The following is a 17,886-nucleotide window of genomic DNA, read 5'->3' as shown; positions in this document are numbered from 1 at the left end:
GGTACACTAAGCAGTAATAGCCATAATAAAATATACAGTACAGGTCCACACTTTACTCCCATCTCACAGATAAGCATACCTATGCAGACATCTATTTTGCCCTTAATAGCCGCTTCATGGAGAGGGGTATAGTTCCAATTGTCACGGGCATTAGGATCAGCACCATGTCTCAGCAGGAGATTGACAACTTCAGCATGGCCAAAAGAACAGGCATTGTGAAGAGGAATAAGACCACCATCATCCCGTGCATGGACATTGGCACCGCTCTGCAGTAAATACTCCACTACATCCTTCCGACCAAATCCTTGGAGACAAAGAAAAAATATATTATTTAATTATATCAGCATTGTTTTATACTTTACAAATAGATATGAACTTAAGACATTTATCTTGTATGGGTACAACATTAAACATTCCACAAGCCCCTATTTGTACAGCAGGTCTCACTCACACACTGGAGGGAAAACTGCAGCTAGACCACCTGATTTGACAAAAAGCTTCTGATTTGCTACAGAGTTAATCCTATGCAGACCATCAGTAATGGCAGAGATGAGGACAGCTGAGGACCAAAGATCTCTGGAATGGTTTTAGGTAATGCCATCTTTGGGAGATTGTAAAGGCTGCAACTCTAGACAAAACCCGATTTTTAGTTTTTTTTACTTTAAATCAGTAATTTCCAACCAGGGTGCCATTGCATTCCCACAATCAAGATGATGACCAGAATTTTTTTTTTTTTATGAGCACACATCATATGTTAAAAGGGTAGCTCCCACCATCACTTTTTTTCTTTTTTCAGTCCCTGCCTATTACCCATCTATCCCTAACCCCCTCCCTGCCTTTAATTTTTTTTTTTTTTTTTTTTTTTTTTTTAACATATTAAAAATGCCTTTTTGTTCACCTGGTAGTGTGCTCACTACCAGGCAGACTTCCCCAGCAGGCACCACGTCACTGATGCCTGCTGGGGCTGACACTTCCGCCCGTAGTTCACCTATACAGGGAGCCTCCAGCTGTTTCCCCACTGCAACTTCCAGCTTGCCCTGACATCTATTGGCTGTCAGGGCATGCTGGGAGTTGTAGTGGGGAAACAACTGGAAGCATACTGTATAGGTGAACACATGATGGCCGCACATCCCGCTCCCCGCCGCGCAGCCCGCAACCCCCCCTATAAGTAGGGTATCATTTTAATCGTATGGACCTACAGAATAAAGATCAGGTGTAATTTTTACTGAAAAATGTACTGCATAGAAACGGGAGCCCTCAAAATTTACAAAATGGCGTTTTTTCTTCAATTTCGTCCCACAATAATTTTTTCCCGTTTCGCTGTAGTTTTTTGTGTAAAATGACTGATGTCACTGCAAAGTAGAATTGGTGGCGCAAAAAATAAGCCATCACATGGATTTTTAGGTGCAAAATTGAAAGGATTAGGATTTTTAAAAAGGTGAGGAGGAAAAAACTAAAGTGCAAAAACTGAAAAACCCTCAGTTCTTAAGGGGTTAAAACAAGTCAAAATGAGGCTCAGTAGTGTGTTTGGCCTCTATGTGCCCATATGACCTCCCTACAATGCCTGGGCATGCTCCTGATAAGGTGGTGGATGGTCTCCTGAGGGATGTCCTCCCAGACCTGGACTAAAGCATCCGCCAACTCCTGGACAGTCTGTGGTGCAACGTGGCGTTGGTGGATGGAGCGAGACATGATGTCCCAGATGTGCTCAATCGGATTCAGGTCTGGGGAACGGGCGGGCCAGTCCATAGCATCAATGCCTTCCTCTTGCAGGAACTGCTGACACACTCCAGCCACATGAGGTCTAGCATTGTCTTTCATTAGGTGGAACTCAGGGCCAACCGCACCAGAATATGGTCTCACAAGGGGTCTGAGGATCTCATCTCGGTACCAAATGGCAGTCAGGCTACCTCTCTCAAGCACATGGAGGGCTGTGTGGCCCCCAAAGAAATACCACCCCACACCATTACTGACCCACCGCCAAACTGGTCATGCTGGAGGATGTTGCAGGCAGCAGTACGTTCTCCACGGCATCTCCAGACTGTCACATATGCTCAGTGTGAACCTGCTTTCATCTGTGAAGCGCACAGGACACCAGTGGTGAATTTGCCAATCTTGGTGTTCTCTTGCAAATGCCAAATATCCTGCACAGTGTTGGGCTGTAAGCGCAACCCCCACCTGTGGATGTTGGGCCCTCATGGGAGTCTGTTTCTGAACGTTTGAGTGGACACATGCATATTTGTGGCCTGCTGGAGGTCATTTTGCAGGGCTCTGGCAGTGCTCCTCCTTGTACAAAGGCTCCTTCTTGCTGCTGGGTTGTTGCCCTCCTATGGCCTCCTCCACATCTCATGTACTGGCCTGTCTCCTGGTAGCGCCTCCATGCTCTGGACACTACACTGACAGACACAGCAAACCTTCTTGCCACAGCTTGCATTGATCTGCCATCTTGGATGAGCTGCACTACCTAAGCCCCCTGTGTGGATTTTAAACGCAGTCTCATGCTACCACTAGAGTGGAAGCACCACCAGCATTCAAAAGTTACCAAAATATCAGCCAGGAAGCATAGGAACCGAGAAGCGGTCTGTGGTCACCACCTGCAGAACCACTCCTTTATTTGGGGTGTCTTGCTAATTGCCTATAATTTCCACCTGTTGTCCGTTCCATTTGCACAACAGCATGTGAAATTGATTGTCAATCAGTGTTGCTTCCTGAGTGGACAGTGTGATTAACTAGGAGAAGTGTGATTGACTTGGAGTTACATTGTGTTGTTTAAGTGTTCCCTTTATTTTTTTTGAGCACTGTATATTGTTCAGCATCTAAAAAAAATATTTGCACACAGGCCACTACTTAGCATACACTGCTTTGTGCGCATCTGCATTACCACCGCACATTTTGGAAGCTTTTTTATCCTGGGTTAGATACTCCGATGAATTATTCCAAAATGGAAATTTCAATCCATATTCCAATATGTATAGCCAACCTTACTTCCATGTAGCTTGTTGTTTATTAATTCAAACTTTGCTCTTCAGGCTTTCCACTATACAAGGGAAAAAGACAGCAGGGGAAGTTTTCCACACAACCACAAGAGCATAAAGGCCCTTACAGACAGGGTAGTAGCCAGACGGGCAGATTATTGTCCAGAGTAAAAAGACCACCAAACAAGCCAACTAATGTCGATGAATGCTCAAATGCCCTTAGTGACATAAGGAATGGATGCAGGCTGGTCAGGCTCTGCTCACAGTCATCATATAAATCAATGCCAGATGATGTTGTCAGCCATGGGGTCAAGGCTGTAAGCAGAATCGTACACATGGTTTTCTTTCCAACAAACCCTATGTTATTATAGCATGACAGTAACCTAATGCTAAATAGTAGGGATCGACCGATATTGATTTCTTAAAGCCGATACCGATAACCTGTGAACTGTCAGGGCGACAGCAGATAACTTATACCAATATTCCGTGCATTATATGGGCATGTGCCCCCACACATAATGCCCCCGTCATGTGCCCATCATAATACCCCCTGTCCTGTGACCCCACATATAATGCCCCATGTCCTGTGTGCCTGCCGTGGATGGCGTCCCCGCAGCTCTCACTCCCACTGCAAGAATGGAGCAGCGTGTGAGAAAGGTGAGGGAGTGGTGGAGTGGGACAGCTGACAACTCCACCATGCTGTCAGGGAGGGGCAACAATCTCGATCTGTCGGTCCCTACTAAATAGTATCTCCTCCAGACAGATGGCACAAAACTGGAAGCACACAATGCTTTAATCCAATAGAAGGTAGAGTGGAGCCGCACGACTCACATTAAACAGGGGAAAACAGCTTCGGTTCAGAGGCCACGATCCGCATCACCCGTGCTCAGTGGTAGGCAGAAAGAAACTGTAATCCACAGAATAGAAGGAATCCACGGCACTCTGTTCTGATGCAATTAAAATGGTTTATTGCAGCATAGCAGGACAATGGCGAGGTGGAACAGAGAGTTCCACCTCACCATTGTCCTGCTATGCTGCAATAAACCGTTTTAATTGCATCAGAACACAAAGTGCCGTGGATTCCTTCTATTCTTTGAACACAATGCTTTAGCTTGCAATTTTATACTCTAATATTTACTAACCATAAGGCCAATGCAAACTAACAAAATCAGCCACAGGCCATTATCTCAACATCAAACTTTAAATTGGCACTTGTTTTATGTTGATAATCACCATAAGTTCGATTTGTCTGCCAGAGAGTGAATTGATTTATCTGTGATCAACCAGCAATGACGTGCATTGCACCGCTGCAGACAACGCCTGAGATTTGTACACTGAGAGCTAAGGTTTGTGTCAATAATATTTTGGTATCAGGAAGGAGCTACGATAAACATCCAGTACAAATGGGCAGACTTAAGAGACGGGAATGACCGAGAGCACCAGAGCAGCTGGGGACCCACCGGTAATGACGGATATCAGCGATCGCGCTGTCCGCTCCTAACCCCTCAGATGCCATGATCAATACAGATCACAGCATCTGCGGCAGCGCAGGGATCAGATCAGCAAGGATGGCGGCCGGAGGTCCCCTCACCTGCCTCTGCCGCTCTCCCGGGGTCTTCTGCACTGATCTGCCTTCCAGCAGACTAGAGCAGAAGTTCTCTGATAATACTGATCAGTGCTATGTCTATGCATAGCACTGAACTGTATTAGCAATCTCAAGATTGCTATAGATTGCTATATAGCCCACTATAGGGAAATAATAGGTTAAAAATAAGAGTAAAAAAAAAAATAAATAAATAAATTTTAAAAATCCCCACCCAATAATAATTTTAATCACCCCTTTCCCCATTTTACTCAAATAAGCATAAAAATAAATTATTGAACATATTTGGTATCGCCGCGTACGTAAATGTCCAATCAAAATATAATGTTAATTACCCCGTACGGTAAACGGCGTAGATTTAACCCCTTAACGACGCAGGACGTATATTTACGTCCTGCGCCGGCTCCCGCGATATGAAGCGCGATCCCGCATCATATCGCGTCGGTCCCGGCGCTAATCAACGGCCGGGACCCGTGGCTAATACCACACATCGCCGATCGCGGCGATGTGCGGTATTAACCCTTTAGAAGCGGCGGTCAAAGCTGACCGCCGCTTCTAAAGTGAAACTGAAAGTATCCCGGCTGCTCAGTCGGGCTGTTCGGGACCGCCGCGGTGAAATCGCGGCGTCCCGAACAGCTGATCGGACACCGGGAGGGCTCTTACCTGCCTCCTCGGTGTCCGATCGACGAATGACTGCTCCGTGCCTGAGATCCAGGCAGGAGCAGTCAAGCGCCGATAATGCTGATCACAGGCGTGTTAATACACGCCTGTGATCAGGATGAGAGATCAGTGTGTGCAGTGTTATAGGTCCCTATGGGACCTATAACACTGCAAAAAAAAAAAGTAAAAAAAAAGTGTTAATAAAGGTCATTTAACCCCTTCCCTAATAAAAGTTTGAATCACCCCCCTTTTCCCATAAAAAAAAATAACAGTGTAAAAAAATAAATAAACATATGTGGTATCGCCGCGTGCGTAAATGTCCAAACTATAAAAATATATCATTAATTAAGCCGTACGGTCAATGGCGTATGCGCAAAAAAATTCTAAAATCCAAAAAAGATCACGTCGCAAAAAATGAGTCCTCATACCGCCCCGTACGTGGAAAAATAAAAAAGTTATAGGGGTCAGAAGAGGACATTTTTAAACGTATAAATTTTCCTGCATGTAGTTATGATTTTTTCCAGAAGTGCAACAAAATCAAACCTATATAAGTAGGGTATCATTTTAACTGTATGGACCTACAGAATAATGATAAGGTGTAATTTTTACCGAAATATGCACTGCGTAGAAACGGAAGCCCCCAAAAGTTACAAAATGGTGTTTTTTTTCGATTTTGTCGCACAATGATTTTTTTCCCCGTTTCGCCGTGCATTTTTGGGTAAAATGACTAATGTCACTGCAAAGTAGAATTGGCGACGCAAAAAATAAGCCATAATATGGATTTTTAGGTGGAAAATTGAAAGGGTTATGATTTTTAAAAGGTAAGGAGGAAAAAACGAAAGTGCAAAAACGGAAAAACCCTGAGTCCTTAAGGGGTTAAAGAAAAAAAATATACAAAATTGCTGCTTTTTGGTCACATCACAATTTTTTTTTTTTTTTTTTATAAAAAAAAGTGATCAAATAGTCACCTACACACAAAAGTGGTACTAAAAAAAAAAATAAATAAAAAAAAAAAAAAAATACAGATCATGACACAAAAAATTAGCCCTCACACATTCCCTTGTAAGGAAAAAAAAAAAAAAAAAAAAAAAAGTTACAGGTGGTCAAAATAGGGGGGTTTTAAACATACTGATTTTGTAAAAGCAGCACAAAAATAGAAAAGTATGTTATCATGGGTATCATTTTAACCGTATTGACCCAAAGAATAAAGAAAAACATGTCATTTGTACCTTAAATTGTAAAGAGTGAAAAGAAAACCCTCCAAAATTTGCTAAATTGCAGTTTTCATTTACATTTCCTCACACAAATCATTTTTGGGTTCGGTGTACATTGAATGGTAAAATGAGAGGTATTATTACAAAGTACAAATGGTTGTGCAAAAAAAACAAGTCCTCATATGGGTCTGTGGATGGAAATATAAAAATTATGGATTTTAAAAAGGCGAGGAGGAAAAAATAAAAATGCAAAAAATTTAATAGGCCTGGTCCTTCGGGGGTTAAAAGAGTACTGTGGTGCTGAACAATTGATCCCCTATTTAAAGGATAGGGGATAAGTGTCTGATAACAGGGGTCTCTCTGCACAAAGCGATCTCCATGTAGCTCTATGGGAGAGCCGGAGATAACCATAGAGATGCACAGAGGGGGGAGTGTTTGCCACCACTTCATACGGGGGTTGACACCGCTCCGCTCATTTTGAGAGAGGGGCGCCAGGCAGAAGAGTGTGGGGGTCCCTTCAGTCAGAAATTCTCTCGGCAGACTATTAGAAAACGTTACACTAGAACAGCAGTACAGCAACAAAATACTGCATGCATATTTGCTATGACACAAATAACAGAAATTGCAGCAAAATCCCATTTTTACCGCGATATTGGCATTTGCTGTAAAACCACATTTAATAATTAGATGCAGTTCCGCAAAGTGTGAACACAGCCTAAAAGTTGATTTCATGTTGGAAATAGAGCAACTTAACAATAGACAGTACAAACACTCAGTACAAAGAAAAACCTCATGGCTTTTGAGGTTAGTGACCTTTGAGTATACGGCCGATTATAAGGCAAATAAGGCATTCCTAGGAACACTTATTCCGACAATTAGCCCATGTAAAATGGCCAGTGATCAGCTGATGAATGACCAAACAAATGTTTGTTGGCTGACTGAATCGTTTGTGAAACAAATAAAATCCTTGCTATCGGCTGCACATCTCCCTATCTATCTAAGCAGGGGATGTGTGACCGATAATGAATTTAAATGGGCAGCACAAATGATCCAGTGATAGTCTGTGCTGCCCGAGCTGATCACATGTTTTCTGCCTCTGTTCAGGTCATCTAAAAAGGGGCCCAACTTAAAGGGCTTATCCAGGATGAAAAATATTTATTTGATTTCTCTAAAAACAGCATCACACTTGTCCTCAGGTTGTGTGTGGTGTTGCAGCTCTGTTCATCTGAAATAAGTGTAGCCATGTTGTAATACCACACACAACCTGAGGCGAGGTATGGTGCTGTTTGGAAGACATTAACTGTTTTTCTACTCCTGGATAACCATGAATATTCATGTCACCTGCTGTGAAAACTGCGAGGAGGAGAAATGCACTAGTGGTGAGAAGTAGAGATGAGCAAACTTTCAGTAAATTAGATTAGTCACAAACTTCTCGGCTCGGCAGTTGATGTCTTTTCCTGCATAAATTAGTTCAGCTTTCAGGTGCTCCGGTGGGCTGGAAAAGGTGGATACAGTCCTAGGAAAGAGTCTCCTAGGAATGTATCCACCTTTTCCAGCTCACCGGAGCACCTGAAAGCTGAACTAATTTATGCAGGATAAGCCATCAACTGCCGAGCCGAGAAGTTCGTGACGAATCGAATTTACTGAAAGTTCGCTCATCTCTAGTGAGAAGTAACGCAAAGAGCGGACACCAGGTACAGTATGTTGGGGGAAGGGACTCAATTTCCAGCAATGACGCATTGTTGATTTTTTTTAGCTTATTCTAGGAGGCTTTCTAGAAATCCCTATACTACTCACTCTGCTTTCTGATGGGAGACATACAAATGGGTACAGAGCCCAGTAGAGGGGTCAGTCACCATGACATGTCACAAGTTTAGGCACAAACAGGTCATCTTCAAATTGACGCTAAAATAAAAAGTTACAATCCATTTCCTGCATCTTTCTATGCACTTTGATACATCATATGCATTGTCCCAGGTTAAAGGGCCAGCAATACAGACTGATCGGGCTGGCATCTGCTTTTTCTTTCCATTATTTGAATTTAATTTAATAACTTATTTGTATACATTTTACATATTCATCTCTAGTTACAGGGGAAAACACAAGAGCTGATCCCAGGAGCCATATCATGGATGGTGCACCCAGCGATCAGCAAAATGTAGTAGAGGGAGGGGCTGTTACACCAGTTATCCTAAAACTGATCACCTCTCCTCGGGCTAGAACATCAATACAGTGACCCCCCCTGTCCTACGATGGCCCCGACATACAATAATTTCAACATGCGATGGCCTCTCAGAGGCCATCGCATGTTGAAGGCAGCATCAACATATGATGCTTTTCTACATCGGGGCCATCGCATAAACGGCTATCCGGCAGCGCAGACTGCTTCAGCTGCCGCCGGATAGCCGTTTACGGTGCCCCGTGTGGTGCGCTGACGATCATTTACCTGTCCTCGGGGCTCCGGCGCGTCCTCTTCGGGATCCCCTGCATCGTCGGCGCTCTCCATCGTCATCACGTCGTTGCGCACACACCGTCCCATCATCCAATAGGAGCGGCGTGCGTAGCGACATGATGGCGGCGACTGAGATAGAGAATGCCGGGGAAGCAGAGGCCTTGCCGGAGTGCCGGGGACACCCCGGGGACGCGGCGACAGCGATGGAAGGCGACAGGGCAGCGGTGACGGTCCGGAGCGGCGGGGACAGGTGAGTACAACTTCCTATACCAGTGGTCTTCAACCTGCGGACCTCCAGATGTTGCAAAACTACAACTCCCAGCATGCCCGGACAGCCAACGGCTGTCCGGGCATGCTGGGTGTTGTAGTTTTGCAACATCTGGAGGTCCGCAGGTTGAAGACCACTGTCCTATACTTTACATTGCACGGATCCCTCAACATACGATGGTTTCAACGAACGATGGTCCGTTTGGAATGGATTACCATGGTATGTTGAGGGACCACTGTATTCAATCAGCAGGGGTCTACCGTCCAACACCCACTGATCAGCTGTTAGAAGGGCCGATAGCATTTGTGCCAGCGCTACATCCTCACTGATGTTTACTGCTGCTTGTCCTACACTCACTGTACTATTAGCAGCAGCATAGCAGGAGACCACAGCGTGAATGGGACAACGCTGCAGTACCAGAAGTCTGAACTTCCCCTGAGTTAAAGTGCAACTGTCACCATTTTTGTACCCCCCCCCCCCCCCCCCCAGATCTAAACCATCATAGTATTGTTAATAACTGCAAAGCACCCATACCTTTGGCTGAATATTTCCATACTTTATTAGGCTGAGTTCACACCACTTTTGAAATACAGTTCCCGTACACATTTACAATTTGAAAACCGTACAGAACCGTATTGAAAACCGTATGCATTGAATCTCCATTGAAAACAGTATGCCAAAAGATGCATCAGGTTGTGTCCGTTTTGCATCCTGTACAGTTTTGTCAGTTTTTTTCACGTACCCAAAACTGTAGCCTACCACTGTTTTTGGTCCAGGTGAAAAACTGTATTGAGACATATACTTTATTTATTTTTTATTTTTTACATGGGCGTCAATAGGAACTGTACAGAACGATATGTGCAGACGACTGGTTTTCACCATCCAGTTTTTGACTTTGCAAAGTTTTTTTTCTTGGAATTTCAATCAAACAAGAGAAACTTTATTCATAATGGAATGAAAAGTTAAAAAACTTATATGTTTTTTCTTTAAAAAAATTGATGCAACCGGACATTTTTTCAAACCGTATATGGATTAAAATTTGTACACATATTTTGATACAGTTTATTCAGGTTTTGAGGAATTTTTTAAATTTTTTAATCAAAAACCTGATACGGGAACTGTATTGCAAAAAACGTGGTGTGAACCCAGCCTTAGCCAGAAAATCCTTTTCTTGTGCAGTCAGCAACAGTCGGATAGGCATAGCCAGGGGTTTGCAATGCCCCGCCACGCTTATACACTGTACATGATCGCTAGGTCCACTATGTGACTAGCACACATCATCAGCCCATGCGGCCATGATCTGCTTGACAGGCGTGCCGGCGTGAATCCTCAGAGCAAGCGCTTGTTCGCTCTGCTCTCGCACCTTCGTGCACCGGTGCAGTCCTAGAGACTCCACCTCTAGTGACTGGAATAGCACCCAGCACATCTCCAGCTTCCTCTGAGAATTCATGCCGGCGCACAAGGCAAGCAAATCGGGGGTGCAAATGTGCTGAGGACCTGTGTGTCAATAACACAGTGGTCCAATTGATCATATACAGGGAATAGCTGGGCATTGTGAACCCCCGGCCACATCTATCTGACTGTTGCTGATGGCACTAGAAAAGGATTTCCTGGCTAATAAAAGGATGGAAACACACAGCAAAAAGTTGTGGTTGCATTGCAATTGTTAACAATACTATGATGGCTTAGGTCTGAGGGGGTACAAAAATGGTGACCGTTGTGCTTTAATATTGACTGCCCTCTCCGGAAGCAGTTAAATAAATGGTTAAAAAAAACTGAATCACCACATTCCTTTGCAGGAAATAATATTTAGTCATCAACACTAAGAATGACCATATAAAAAAAGGTAATAGGCTACATATACACATCACAAAGCATTAGAGGCTGTGAGCCTAATCCATCATGCTCGATGGCAGCTCAAACAAAGAACCACCAAAAGAGGATCCATGGCAGCTAAAACAAATAGAAGGAAGAATTTGTCTACACTGTAAAAGGACACCCTCAAGGCTTTGCTTTCCTTACAAATCTACCATCTCAAAATATAAGGTGGTGGATACAGCAAGTCTATTAGAGAGCCTGTAAACTCTGATAGTTTTCTGCAGACACACTATCAATGTTCATTAGTAGAGATGAGCGAAATTACAGTAAATTCAATTCGTCACAAACTTCTCGGCTCAGCAGTTGATGACTTATCCTGCATAAATTAGTTCAGCTTTCAGGTGCTCCGGTGGGCTGGAGACTCTTTCCTATTACTGTATCCACCTTTTCCAGCCCAACCAGAGCACCTGAAAGCTGAACTAATTTATGCAGGATAAGTCATCAACTGCTGAGCCGAGAAGTTTGTGACAAATTGAATTTACTGTAAGTTCGCTCATCTCTATTCATTAGCTGGTCGGCTCATTTTTCACCATATGCGTTTTTTTTTACCGGACCTAAAACCGTAGTCAACCACGGTTTTAGGTAGAAAGCCCCATACGGTGAAAAATTTGTGAGCTAGCAGCGTGCAGCTCAAAGAGGTGGGTGCCGAATGCAAGATTGCAGGGGTCCCCAGCAGCGGGACCCCTGCAGTCTGACATCTTATCCCCTATCCTTTGGATAGGGGATAAGATGTCTTAGAGCCGGAGTACCCCTTTAATACATAATGGTGGAGAAATAATCAAAACATGGAAAAGTTGACCAGCTGCCAATAGCACACACTACATATAGTGAGACAGTGACCGGAATGATGATCGAGCGTCGCTTTACTTCCCTAAGGTACCTTGTCATATGAGGACATCAGGAAGGGCATATCTCATCTAGGCAAAGCTGGGCGAGGTATTGGAAATCCAGGAGAGAGTTAAATAGCTAAAGCTAAGGCTTGCTAGACTTTTGGTTAGTCCTATTTACGGGCCTGAAAATGACTCACGGGTTCATAGTGGGGCCTTTCATTCTGCTTCTTGGCCAGCCCTGCTTTCCAGTTTGTGCTAAATTAGCACCAATGCTGAAGTGAAGGCTCACACTCAGATGGACACTATCATTTAAAAACAACTTGATATGTTGTAGAGACATATAAAATGTTTTGATCGGTCAGTCTCGCTTCTGTGCCGCTTCTCTCCCAGCTTGTTCAACTGATAGGTTGGGGGTTCAAAAGTCAGATCCCTGGGATGTGTCAGAAGTTTTTAGGTTTTAATTATTTTTATTTTTTTATTTAAAACAGACAACTTAATACTGATGACAGGTTCGCTTTTAGAGTGGGGTCACACATCGCATATATGCAGTGTATTTCATGCTGCGAATTTACCTATGATCAGACACACAGGGCCGCCCAGCATGCTCAGTGAGGTTTGGCCCTACGCGTCACAATAACGGCATGCTGGCCCCGCCTCCAAACCTCACTGCACACACAGGACTACTGGCGGCAGCCCTGTGTGTGCAGTAAGGTTTGTAGGCGGGGCCAGAACACCGTTATTGTGACGCGTAGGGCTAAACTCAATCAATAGGACAACAGTGTATTTCTGCTGTGCAGCGGATTTTGCGCAGGGCAAAATACGCTGAATATACATGATGAGGCATATTTTCAACTCTCAAAGTTAGAAATAAGCTGATATGCGTGGGTCAAACTGCTAGGATTCTGTCCTATCGGAAAAATTAAGAAAAAGAATGGAGTAACACCATGTGTACGCAGACAAGTACTCTATTCATTCTCTATGGCAGTGTTTTTTTTCTAAGTGTGTCTTTAGCTGTTGCAAAACTACAACTCCCAGCATGCATGAACAGCCAAAGGCTGTGCAGGTATGCCAGGAGTTGTAGTTTTGCAACACCTGGGGAGACACTGTTTGGAAAAACACTGCTCTATTGGAAGTCCAAGAATGAATGAATTAAGCAGAACCATCAAGGTCCTACTGAATGTAGGAGGAAATGTTGGGGCTATGGGCTTATCCTTGTTCCAGATCTGCTAGCACTCCTGTCATAGAAATCCATGGGTCAGTCTCTGGTACAGATCAGTTTTTACCTGAAAAAGGGGGGGGGGGGGGCGGTGTACAAAAAAGTGCACCCAGGTTAAAAGTAGGAAAAAGATTAAAACTGGGTATTCAGACCTCAAGGAACAGTTGGTGGAATGATGCTATAGTTTAGGATGATTTAGAATATAAAGCTAGAGATGCTGCTGGTTTTACAATAGTTTATATTCATATATAAATCCAATAAGAGACTGTACCCTGAGCAGGGCCGTTGCTACAGGGTCAGAGACTTAATATATTATAACAAAATATAATTATAACATGTTAAAATGCATATAATTGTATGAGAATTCTGCCACTTATGTTGGTATCAGGAAATGTCTTTTTATACAATGTTCGAAGCGTTGGCAGCAGTGCTGCAGGGTTACAATGTGTCTGGAATGTTAGATCCTGGAGTGATGCGCAAATTATTGTGGAAGAGGTGGTGAAACTTGCCTGTCTGCCGGGTGAGATGTGGTCTGACTTCTGAATGGCACAGAGTGGCGTCCGGCTCCGTGCCATTCAGAAGTCAGACCACATCTCACCCGGCAGACTGGCAAGTTTCACCACCTCCTTCCGCAATACTTTGCACATCACTCCAGGATCGCAGGTAGGGAATCAACCGATATCGAATTTTTAGGGCCGATAATCTGTGGAGAATAGGATATTCCGGTATAAGTTATCGGCTATTTATCTCCCCCCTGCGACACCGCTGCGGATCATTGATTTAAAGCGGGCACTTTAAATCAATGAACTGCAGCGGCTTTTGCGGTGCCAGAGACCACCGCCGCCACTCGCTTCTCTCCCCCTGCCTGTCTGGGGGTCCTCCTGAGTCCGCCGCACCGCCCCCATCCCCGGTTTTATAATTACCTGTTCCCGGGGCCCACTCTACATCTGGCTCCGGTTGCGTCCTCCTGAGCGGTCACTGTGCGCACTGACTGTGACGTCACGTCACTCGTCATTGCGCACAGTGTAACACAGGACGCAGCAGGAGCCAGAAGCAGCGTGGACCCCGGCCCCCGGGAACAGGTAATTATAAAATCAGGGATGGGGGAGGCAATGGGGATGGGGGAGGTGCGGTGGGGGGTGCGACACGGTGCGGTCGCGGTGCAGTGCCGATACCGCCCAAAATCGTGAATATCGGCCAAACCGATAATCGGTCAATCCCTAATCGCAGGTACTATCACACCAGCAGGCCGGGTACATACCCGTGCCACCCTGCAATTCCATTTTCTCCTGCATTTCTGCAACATTAGGATCTGACATTCCAGACACATTATAACCCTGCAGCACCGCTGCCAACACTTTGAACATTGTATAAAAAGACATTTCCCGATACCAACATAAGTGGCAGAATTCTCATGCATCTCATACAAATATATGAATTTTAACATGTTATAATTATATTTTGTTTAAATATATTAAGTCTCTGACCCTGTAGCAAGGGCCATGCTCAGGGTACAGTCTTTCATTGTATTATAATATGAATAAAAACTATATTGTAAAACCAGCAGCATCTCTGCTTTATATTATAAATCATCCTAAACTATAGCATCATTCCACCAACGGTTCCTTGAGGTCTGAATATTTTTTAATCCTGTTTACTAATTATCGGCACTACGGACGTTACTTTGTGACGGAAGATAAATTCTCCTCTCACAAAATAACATCCGTTATTAATAACGGGCTAAAACAGATAATGTAAAAATCCTATAGACTATAATGGGATTTTCAAACGGCCGATTTTCAGGGTTTTCCTAACTGAACATCAAATGGATCTTTAAAGGGGTACTCCACCCCTAGACATCTTATCCCCTATCCAAAGGATAGGGGATAAGATGTCTGATCGCGGGGGTCCTGCAGCTGGGGACCCCACAATATAGCATGTGGCACCAACCTGTTTCTGCTCCGGAAGCGCTGGAGGGTCTGGGTCCCTACCACTGGAACGGAAGTGCGTGATGTCACGCCCCCTCCCATAGACTTGCATTGAGAGGACAGGGCAGGACATAACATGGGGGCGGAGTCGTGACGTCACCAACTTCCGTTCCAGTGGTCGGGACCCAGACCCTTCAGCGCTTCTGGACAAAGAAACAGGTGGGTGCCGCATGCTATATTGCGGGGGTCCCCAGTGGCAGGACCCCCACGATCAGACATCTTATCCCCTATCCTTTGGATATGGGATAAGATGTCTAGGGGTCGAGTACTCCTTTAAAACAGATGAATTTTATAGTGTGAAAGGGGCCTTAGAGTGCAGCCACCCCCCTTTTATCTTCTCCATTAAAAGTAGGAAAAACATATAAACAGAGACCTGCCGGGTCCAGGCTGAGCAGCGCTTTCGGCATTCGTTCTGACATGGCGGTCCGTGCCAAGGCTAATGACTGGCAGAATGGGCACTCCCTACATGTCAGAAGGAAAGCTGAGCCCAGATTGGGCACCGGGATATTATCCTAGTCACAAGCATTTTATATACTCTGACATCCCCATTGATGGGAAGTATTCCTGGACACACACTGATCTGGATATTTATCACTTCATCCTGTAACATGAAGCTCAGTGAACCCCTCCATGTCCTGCCCAGGGGCCACACTGACCAGAACCCAAGGAACAAGTCTGAACATGACACCGGGGCTGTGGAGGCGGTAGTGACGGCCATAACAAGTTGTCAGCCCCCTCCATGTCTTCAGTCACACTGTACGGCCCGGGTGACACCGCCCCCAACCGACTGCAGACGTGACCCTCACCTGCAGCGAAGTGTAGCGGCGTGGACTTCCTGCCGGCGGTGTCCCTGCTGTTTACGTTGTCGGTGCTCACCAGCTTCCTCACCCGCTCCACGTCTCCGTTCCTACAGGCCTCGAACAGCTCCCGGGCCGGCTCCCCGCTTGCCCCCGTGTCTCCATGGGAGGAGGCCGAGCCCAAGGCCCCGGCGCAGCGGCGGCCCGACATCCTCCACCAGCAGCAGTCCCCGCCTGTGAGCCCGGAGGAGGAAGGAGGAGCCGTGGTGCCCGAGGTACCGTGAAGAGCCTGGGAACCCAGGCCGCAGTCCCCCTTACCGGCTCCCGGGCGCGTCACCGACACCCGGAGGCCATCACCGGGGGAGTCTGCGCGCACCTGGCCCCCGCGAGTCGCCGTGTTGTCACCGGTTATGGTCTTGTCTCAGCTGTCATTAAGCTCCATTCCCGCGACGATACGACCTCTAGGGCGCTATGGGCCTGAGGACATGATCCGGTACCGACACGGAACGGACAACGGAAGAGCCGCCACCAACAGGCTCCCGCTGTCACGTGACGTAGGGCTTGAAAAACACAGGCGGTGCGCGTTCACGGCGGCGCATACCTACACTTGGCGCGCGCACGTTCCCATTGGCTCCGCCCCTAGCCCGAGATCCGGATGTGTGACCTTCCTCTAGAGCAGTGGTCTCTGAACTGTGGTCCTCCAGCTGTAGCATAACTACAACTCCCAGCAGTCTTTACATTGGCTGTCCGGACATATTGGGAGTTGTAGTTTTGCATCAAATGGAGGCACCCTGGTTGGGTACAATGCCCTAGAGCAGACATAGGCAACCTTGGGCACTGCAGATGTTTTGGACTACATCTCCCATGATGCTCTTACAGCCGAAATGCTGCAAAAGCATCATGGGAGATGTAGTCCAAAACATCTGCAGTGCCGAAGATTTGCCTATGCCTGCCCCTAGAGCAGTGTTTCCGAACCAGGGTGCCTCAAGCTGTTGCCAAAGGCTGTCCGGGCATGCTGGAAGTTGTAGTTTTGAAACAGCTGGAGGCACCCTGGTTGGGAAACACTACCTGTCACGATCACACCCTATCGGTCCAGCCAAGACATTAGAGAGAGTGTGATGGTGCAAGGGTTAAAGCCGCCAGACCTCTGGGTATCCACTACTAGTCCCAGCAAGTCACCAAATTAACCCTTAGATAAACATGTTTCCACCCGAGCTGCCTTCAGAAAGGTGAGCTCATATATTTAGAGATCAAAGACCAGAGCTGATTAATTAAACATTTAATCTGATAAAAGGTATCACAGTGCTGACTATATAAAAATACAGAAACAAATGACATACAGGTATAAAAATATATAAAAGAGTTTAGCAAGACAAGTTCAGAAAACAAAAGAAGTTCTTACAGCATGATGATATAGCAGACAAATGTTTTTACAGACAAATGCCATAAACCGCAGGTGTTAGCTGGAAAGCAGTGATGAAATGCTGCCATAGTGTTACCATACTATACAATGCTTATGATTTGTAGACCTCTTCCCTCACTTAGGGCAGGACACATAGGAGGGGCATAGCAATAGGGGCCACATTTGTTACCAAAGGAGAAAAGTCTGGCATACGAAACTGCAACTTTATTAAGGCAATAAAAGCAGGTACAAGCACGAGTAGGACCATCAGAAGGACATCTGGACGCGTTTCGGGTGGGTATACCACCCTTCATCACAGATAGTTCCAAACCCTGAATAGCTCCCTTAAATAGGGGAAGATTGCACGGAGTGGGAACTTCCTGCCCAAGAGTTCACATGTGATCAAAATAACAATTAAAATGAACACATAAACACATGTGCACTCCTTTGATAAATCTTGTGCAAATATAGAAACGCCCCCCCCCCCCCCCCTCGCTCTACCGTACACTCCTTCTCTACCTCACAGGAAAAGTGGACACAGGGATTTTGTTCTATTGCTTTGATGCCAGGAATCCATTGAGGTTTTTTGTCCATCAGCAAAAA

General features: G+C 45.5%; 1 protein-coding gene across 3 annotated transcripts in view; it reads right to left on the bottom strand.

Annotated features, from left to right (window-relative positions):
* TNKS2 (tankyrase 2) overlaps positions 1–16,473 on the bottom strand; it is a 73,509-nt gene extending 57,036 nt beyond the window's left edge. Inside the window, exons 1-2 of one of the 3 annotated variants that reach the window (XM_056530222.1) lie at positions 15,891–16,473; positions 80–304 (exon numbers count right to left, since the gene is read on the bottom strand). In XM_056530222.1, the coding sequence (XP_056386197.1) occupies positions 80–304; positions 15,891–16,092 (427 nt within the window). In that variant the 5' untranslated portion in view covers positions 16,093–16,473. Of the gene's footprint in view, positions 1–79; positions 305–15,740; positions 15,851–15,890 lie in introns of those variants that run through there. The other 2 variants (XM_056530219.1, XM_056530220.1) reach the window with 2 other exon arrangements.
* Positions 16,474–17,886: the final 1,413 nt, after the last annotated feature.

Source organism: Hyla sarda, chromosome 7 (genome assembly GCF_029499605.1).
Source record: "Hyla sarda isolate aHylSar1 chromosome 7, aHylSar1.hap1, whole genome shotgun sequence".
Lineage (NCBI taxonomy): Eukaryota > Metazoa > Chordata > Amphibia > Anura > Hylidae > Hyla > Hyla sarda.
The sequence above is the reverse complement of the archived record's forward strand: the minus strand, read 5'-3'. Positions and strand labels throughout refer to the sequence as shown.